At 39.4% G+C, this 8,275-nt stretch overlaps 1 protein-coding gene across 1 annotated transcript in view; it reads right to left on the bottom strand.

The window, feature by feature from the left end:
* Positions 1-8,275, bottom strand: part of RANBP9 (RAN binding protein 9) — a 79,466-nt gene that overhangs the window by 27,744 nt on the left and 43,447 nt on the right. The window contains exons 2-4 of the mRNA XM_014549552.1: positions 7,243-7,295; positions 5,927-6,094; positions 2,671-2,693 (exon numbers count right to left, since the gene is read on the bottom strand). Of these exons, the coding sequence (XP_014405038.1) occupies positions 2,671-2,693; positions 5,927-6,094; positions 7,243-7,291 (240 nt within the window). The 5' untranslated portion in view covers positions 7,292-7,295. The remainder of the gene's footprint in view (positions 1-2,670; positions 2,694-5,926; positions 6,095-7,242; positions 7,296-8,275) is intronic.

Genomic DNA, 8,275 nt, shown 5'->3' with positions numbered 1-8,275 from the left:
CCAGCCACACCATGGAGGCTTGGAGCAGGAGCCCCTCTGTGTTGATCTCTCAGGCTCCTGGCCTCCACTGCATGTTGTACTCTCCCTTGAGCTATGGCTAGGATGGGAGTGCTGCTTGCAAGCCGGGCTTTCCTGCTCCAGGATCGCCATGGCGACGGGGAAGCAGGCCCAGCTGGGGGCTGCCATCAGGCCGGGCTTTCCTGCTCCAGGATCGCCATGGCGACGGGGAAGCAGGCCCAGCTGGGGGCTCAGGTGGCACATAGGGGTCCCGGCTGGGGGCGGGGCTTAGCAGTGCGGAGCTTAGGCAGCACAGGGGTCCCAGCTGGGGGCTCAGGTGGCACATAGGGGTACCGGCTGGGGGCGGGGCTTATGCCCCGCTGCCCAGGGCTGCACATGGGGCCTGGATGGCAGCTCGCGCTGTCCCGCCCTGCCTGTAGTATAGGATAGAGGCCTGGTGCACGGGTGGGGGCTGGCTGGTTTGCCCTGAAGGGTGTCCCGGATCAGGGTGGGGGTCCCGCTTGGGTGCCTGGCCAGCCTGGATGATGGGCTGATGGCTGTTTTTAGGCTGCCCGCACCCCCTTCAGGGTGGGGGTCCCCACTGGGGTGCCTGGCCAGTCTGGGTGAGGGGCTGAGGGCCGTTTTCAGGCTGGTGGGTGACTGAAGCTCCCAGCCTCTCCTTTTTTTCTTTTTTTTTTTTTTTATTCTGGGATTTATTTACTTTCTATGGCTGTCACTGGAGCTGAGAGCCGGCTTTAGCTATGCGGCCGGCTCCAGCTTGAGGCCACGGCTGCTGAAAGCAGATATCTGGGCTTTGTTTAGCTTCTATAATTGAAACTCTGTTGCCATCACTGCCGCTCTAAGCTCTGAGCCCGCTGCCGGCTGAAAGCAGGTTTCTGGAGCTTGTTTAGCTTCTATAATTGCAACATTGTTGCATCCGGAGCTCAGAGCTGGACTGCCGCAGGCCGGGAACCTTGGCTTCCTCCATCACTGGAGCAAGCAAGCCTCCTGTTCGCTTCAGCTGCCTGGCTGCTGGCCGCCATCTTGGTTGGCAGTTAATTTGCATGTCCTGATTAGCCAATGGGAAGCGTTCGGGGGTATGGTCAATTTGCATGTTTCTCTTTTATTAGATAGGATATAGATGGTTATAAGCAAAACACAGTCCTATTCAGAGTGGGGATTCTCTATATAAAAATAAACTCAAATGCACATATTTCAAGAGAGGAAAAGGATGAATTTAAAGTTCATAAAGAAATGCATTTAGATATACTCCAAGACTTTGAGGCTAATCAATTTAATAGCTTCAAGTATACAAAAACAAACAAACAAACAAAAAAATCAAAGTCCTGTCTCCTGACTGCTCACCTGCCTGCCTGATCACCCCTAACCCCTCTGCCTGCCTGCCTGATCGCCCCTAACCACCTCTGCCAGCCTGCCTGATCACCCCTAACTGCTCCTGCCTGCCTGATCGCCCCTAACTGCTCTCCCCTGCCAGCCTGATCGTCCCTAACTCTGCCTCGGCCCCAGCCACTGTGGCTTTGTACGGAAGGACGTCTGGAAGACATCTGGTCTAATTAGCATGTTATGTTTTTATTAGTATAGATAGAGCCTTAGATTTGGTAAATAAGGTATCTAGAATCACACTTCTTACACCTCACCTGAATTTCTGTAATAGCCCCTCTCAAGTCTGTTTGTCTCTACCCTTACTCTCCCGCCTCCCTTCCCCAGCCTAATTTTTCCATCCAGCTGCCAGTGGTCCTTTGAAAACTAAAGTTGTATCATGATAACTAAAAAACTCTGCAATGTCTCTGTATTTCACTCAAAAAGTAAATGCTGACGTCCTTACAATGGCGCTCAAGGTCCAGATGATCTAGCCAACCCCCATACCCATCATTATCTCTGACTCATCTCCTACTACTCTCTGCCTTTCTCGTGTCTCTCTACCTCACTTCATGCTATTCTTCAAACATACCAGACATGCTCCTGCTTTAGTACCATACCCCTAACTGTTCCCTTTGCCTGGAATATTCTTGATCTATATATCCATTTAGTTATCCTTTACTTCTTCAAAAGCCTCTGCTCAAATATTACCTTGACCAAAGGTGAGCAAATTGTATATCCTGTGTTCTGTTTGGTATTCCCACACTCTTTTTTCTCTTTATTTGAAAAGTGCTTAAAACCTTTTAAAATATTATAATTTACTTATTTTTAATGTATTGTTTATTCTCTAACTACTCCAGCTTGAGGAAAGAGACCTTACTATTTTCTTGACTGCTATATCACAGAACCTGCCACACAGTATGTGTGCAATACACACTAAATTAAAAAATGACTAGAATTGCTGTACAAGCACTTGCTAAAAAGTCCAATAATACCAAAGATACATATTTCAAATAAACACAATGACATTAAAAAGTATATTTTAATAATAAATTCTGATTTATTTTTTAGCTACAACGAAGTTCCCTTGTGCAACGGTGTGCAGTGAAATTTGGAGCTTAATTTCTGAAGATCCACACCAATGGTGACTAGAGAAATATCTCTAGTCTATGCACAGCATATAAATTGAATGTCAATAAGAATGCATTCTAAACAAGTTTAGTACTAGTTTTATACTTTGTTTAATTAAAAATGCAAAACTGATTTTTTTAAAAAAAACAACACAAGTCTTACCGGTAGGTCAGTGAAAGCAATACCTGAAGGGAAAAAAAAGGTGGCATTAGAACCTGTTTTGCAAAGGCAGACTATGGCGACAAGCTAAATTTCTAATTAAAATGAAGAAAAAAGAATGGCAAAGGCAGAGAAGAAAAAAAAATTAAAAACCCAAATATAAAATAATGAGTGATTTTTTCTTAGTAACACTAACAGGTCTGACTGAATGCTGACCCTTTTTCAAGATCACACACCAATTTTATTTTGGGAGTACTGCTATTGATTCCAGGATTTCTGAAATGATTTTAGATATGTCTTCAAAGCTATGTTAGACATCATGTAAGAAAATCAGTTGTAAAATAATCATTTGAATTTCGACCAATATCAAAGATGCTTTATCCAACCTTATCAGACGTTAGACTCTGGACCAGAGGTAAGCACAATTCTACAAAGAGCCAGAGAGTAAATATTTCCTTCTCCTTAAGCCATATGGCCTTTGTTACAACTACTCAATTCTGCCACCGTAGCAGGAAGGCAGCCATACACAGTGCATAAAAATGGATGTGGCTGCATTCCAATAAAACTTCAGAAAAAACAGATAGGAGACAGATTTGGCACATCTAAAGAAATTTGGTTCTAAAGAAATTACTATGCTCACCGATGTTTTACCACTGCATCCCTGGCACCTGGCCCAGAGTGTGGCAAACAATGATAATAAACATTTACTGAGCACTCACTTTGTGTCAGGCAATCAGTTAAGAATTGTACATGCATCATTTCAGTTTAGTCTAACAACCTTAATAAGGTAGGCATCATAGTGAAACTATTTTACAAACTGAGGCACAGAAATGTGTTAAATAACTTGCTTAAGGTCACATGGCCTAAACTAGGACACAAAATCAGGCAACTAAAGAAACCATATTAACCACTATATACTGCCTCTCTATGTGCTTAATAAATATTTATTATTTTATAAATAATGTCAAATGTTTCAAATTTACTTTAAAAAATTGAATGTAATTCCATCATTATGTACCCTTTAAAAAAAATCTCACATTTTAAAAAGTTTTCTTATTCAGGAGAAGATTTAAATATCTGTAAAAATCTAACAGAAAAAAAAAACAAAATCACCTCTTCTCATATTTCAAAATAAAATATCTCTGGAATAAAGTTTAAAAAAACTGTAAAAAGACTGATTTTAATTTTAAAATATGCCTTTTGCATTTCTGAACCCAAAGTCATACCTAAGAGAGGATTTCTCCTGGTTTAAGATATTCAATATCTTTAGCAGCCAAGACACCTAAGACTACCCCAGTTAACTGCTTTGATAAGTCAAAGCCAGAATAGTAACAATGAATAAATTGAAGGGGCTGTATCCTTATAGAAACCAGTTAGCTATAACAATCAAATTACAAATACACAACAAATTTGCATGGCATCCTTAACATTCTTACACTGATAAGAATACTTAACCCTTGAACAAAGCAGGGGCTTGGGACACTGACCCGTGTGCAGTTAAAAATCCACATTTAACTTCTGACTCCCCACAAATGCTTAACTACTAATAGCCTGTTGACCACTACTCTTACCAATAAACAGTTGATTAACACATATTTTGTACATCATATGTATTACATCCTGTATTCTTACAATAAAACTAGAGAAAAGAAAATATTAAGAAAATCATAAAGAAGATAAAATACATTTACAGTACTGTTTGTATTTACTGAAAAAAATCCACATACAAGTGGATTAAAACCTGTTCTATGATGAACTGTGTAAGGATCTTATGTGGACTTGAGACAATCTTTAAGTCAGATAACACAGGACTTCAGAATCAATATTAATAATCAGAAGGAAGCATTTAAGCCAAATATAAAGACACTCACTTTATATTAAGAATATGTTGAGACACTAATAAAAAATAACTATTACCAATACACTTAGAAATTTAGAATTTTTCTCTGAAATGACAGAAAGAATAGTTTTTGTATTAAAGAATATACATTACATGTCTAAGCATACCATTTGCAATCTAATTTTTAAATACTGTTTATAAGTAAACTACCTCGAGGGATGTCCGACTGCCCATTTAGGCCCGATCCAGGACTGCTGGCTCCCAACTGCTTGCCTGCCTGGCTGCCTGATTGCCCCTAACTGCTTCTGCCTGCCAGCTTGATCACCCCCTAACCATTCCCCTGCCGGCCTGATCAACACCTAACTGCCCTCTCCTGCAGGCCCAATCACCCGCAACTGCCCTCCCCTACAGGCTTGATCGCCCCCAACTGCCCTCCCTTTCAGGACTGGTGCCCCCCAACTGCCCTCCCCTGCAGGCCATCTTTGACCACATGCGGGCGGGCAGTCATCTTGTGTGTTGGAGTGATGGTCAATTTGCATATTGCCTCTATTATATAGGATTGAAATTTCTGCCTTCTGGGGTTACTCAGTTTTTGATTCCTTTCACTTTATCTCATTAGAAATAGTTTGCTATGAATCAAAGCTATTTCAAACAGTAAAAGTACTGTGAAACCTTTATATTTTTAAAACACTAATCTTGCTACCCTTTACTTTCCATAATGAGGAGAAAAAAAAACAACACAAAAAAACCTAAAAGAACTGCTATAAAATGGGAGTGTAACAACCATATATAATTTTAAATTTGAAGTATTGAGTTCCTATTTAACTAAAAATCCTATTTTTCTATTATTAGTCTTACAATGAATAGGTATCTTCATGTTTTTATTAATCTATTTATTTCTTAATTAGTCACCTACCTGTCTTTCATTCTTAGAAGTGTTGCTGTTATCTGCTTGTTTTAATTCTGATCCCTTTTGCAGAACTTATAGTCACCATCCTCTATCAATCTTTGTTAGCAGGCATGACCTTTAGTATGTCAGTGCCCTTCATTTGGTTGGTAGCATCAAGCTTTTCCTTTATTTTACCCCCATGCTGGACTAAACACTGACAGCCCTTTTTCTTAGCACCTGTTAACCTAGAGAATTGAATCATACGGTGAAGGGCTTTATTCAAAGCAAAGCAGAAAACACTTCTATTATTACAATAAATATCTGAGCATAGGAATTATTTTTAGTTATTCCTATACATGTGATACAATGTGCCTGCACAGAATACAATTTTTCACCATTTTGTCAACTTTCACCTGAAAGGAACAAAGAAATAGCTTCCAGAGGCATCTACTTATAAAGAAGACTATCATAATGCAAATACAATAATAACAATATTTGGTTATTTTACATGCAATACACTATGTTAGTACCTAAACTATGTCCATTCTTGGTGTAGAAGCAGGTATTGTTGATAAGGTTAACACAACAGCCAATGACATCACCAGTCGTAAAAGTTGGTCCATAAGGTTGTCCCGTTCCAGAAGAACAAAATGAATGTCCATCATCCCCATGATAACCATATGAATGTTTATCCCAGCCTAAAGAGAAAGTTCCAGTATATTTACAATGAAATGAAAAGTTCTACTGTGCTACAATTTATCCACAAAGATTATGGAAAAATAAGCAAGAAGAGTACAACAGATAACACAGACATAAAATTCCCAAATGTACATTTAAATTCTCAACAATTACACGACATAATTTTTATATTAAAATACTGTTTACAGCCCACTGGGCATGGCTCAGTAGGTTGAGCATGACCTATGAAATAGGAGGTCAGGGTTCGGTTCCTGGTCAGGGAACATGCCCCAGTTGCAGGCTTGATCCCCAGTGGGGGCCATGCAGGAGGCAGCCAATCAACAACTTTCTCTCATCATTGATGTTTCTCTATCCCTTTCCCTTCCTCTCTGAAATCAGTAAAAAAAAAAATATATACACACACACACACTATTAATAACATTAAGGAAAATGAACTCAAAACACAGAATACAAAAACATGTATTAAACAGAGAGGACTCCTAAACAAAAAAAAAAGCAAGACACGTTTTCCATGCGTATTTCCTTTGGTAATACACCAAAGGAATTTTGCTTTGATTTAATTTACACACACACGCACAAATATACACACGCGCAGTTTAATATAAAATAGAAGTTTTCTATTTTGCTTTCTAGTTTCAAAAAGTTCACCCCCAAATTAATTTTAAGCATTAGTAAATAGAACACCAGAAATATAATCATCTGATTAATAATGGTTTTGAGAAACAGTCTGACATCTGAATTCACACCTTCCTTAGTTTACTTTTAATATCAGGCCTACATTCTGAGAATATTAACAACTGAAATATAAACAACTGAAATTGGGTTAAAAGCCAAGAATGTGTTGGGTAGCAAACAGAGCTAATCACATTAAAATGTTTAAAGTTGGTATGACAATGTACCGAAAGTCAAGAATACAATAAATAAATAGATAAATAAAACAAAATGCATGGTATATATGTATTAAATTATGCCAAATAGCAAAAAAATTTCAATTTATTTCAACAACTCAGTTTCTACTTTGGACTCATAGTATAGGTAATTAAAAATACAGAAAATCAATGTACTTTACTATTTCAAGTTATTAACTGAAAGTTTTAGCAACAAAGATCTATGAGACTATTACTATATAGTTCAATTACAACTGTACCTGGTAATCTATTCATGTTCACACCTTGAGCAGACAGACCAATTCCCATGTAACTGTTAAAAAAAATAAAAGGGAAGAAAAGCAGGTTATTATAGTCATATTATATATATATAACCAATACCAAGTTGAAATTCATAGGATAGCTAAAAAAGTTATTGCAATTCTTTAAATAGCAAAAAGGGAAACATTAAGCAACACTAAAACTCAGATCACAGAAAATTCCAATAATCATTCATAAACACACCCAAAGTATCCTATATAATAAAAGCCTAATATGCTAGATCGTTCGACCAGTTAGTATGATGTGCACTGACTACCTGGGGGCAGATGCTCTGACCAGTAGGTTAGCTTGCTGCTAGGGTCCAGCCGAACAGGACTGGGCAAGACGGACCGGACACGCCCTGGAGCCCTCCCGCACTCCCATCCCGATCTGGACTGGGTGAGACAGGCCAGACATGCCCTGGACAAATCTGTGCACCAGGCAAGTTTCAGTCCAATCCCTGCAGGCCAGGCCAAGGGACCCCACCATTGGTGCATGGCTCTAGTTGGTAATTATGCACTCTATTAAACAGAGAGGACTCCTACAAAATAAAAAAGACATGTTTTTCATGCAATAAAAATCTTCCCAATTTATCAACACATATTTAGGATTTAGACTTCTAACAAAAAGTACTAAGGAGCTTGTGGAAGAAATCTACACTAATAAGAGAGAAACATGGTAATTAGCGTACGACCGCTACCCTTTTCATTGGCTAATCAGTGAGTATATGCAAATTAACTGTCAGCCAAGATGGCGGCCAGCAGCCAGGCACTGAAGCGAGCAGGGAGGCTTGCTTGCGTCAGTGACTGCGGACTCCAATGCCTAACTTGCCGGCCTCTCAGCTGCAACTCTAAGCAACTATTACTATGTTGCAAATAAGAAGCTAAACAAACCCCCAGAAATTGGCTGTCAGTCAGCCTCGGACCGCAACATTGTATCGATGTTTTCAGCAGCGAGGCCTCAGAGCTAAAGCTGGCCCAGAATAAAAAAAAA

Source organism: Myotis brandtii, unplaced genomic scaffold, assembly GCF_000412655.1.
Source record: "Myotis brandtii unplaced genomic scaffold, ASM41265v1 scaffold56, whole genome shotgun sequence".
NCBI lineage: Eukaryota > Metazoa > Chordata > Mammalia > Chiroptera > Vespertilionidae > Myotis > Myotis brandtii.
This window is presented reverse-complemented; position numbering and strand designations above follow the sequence as displayed.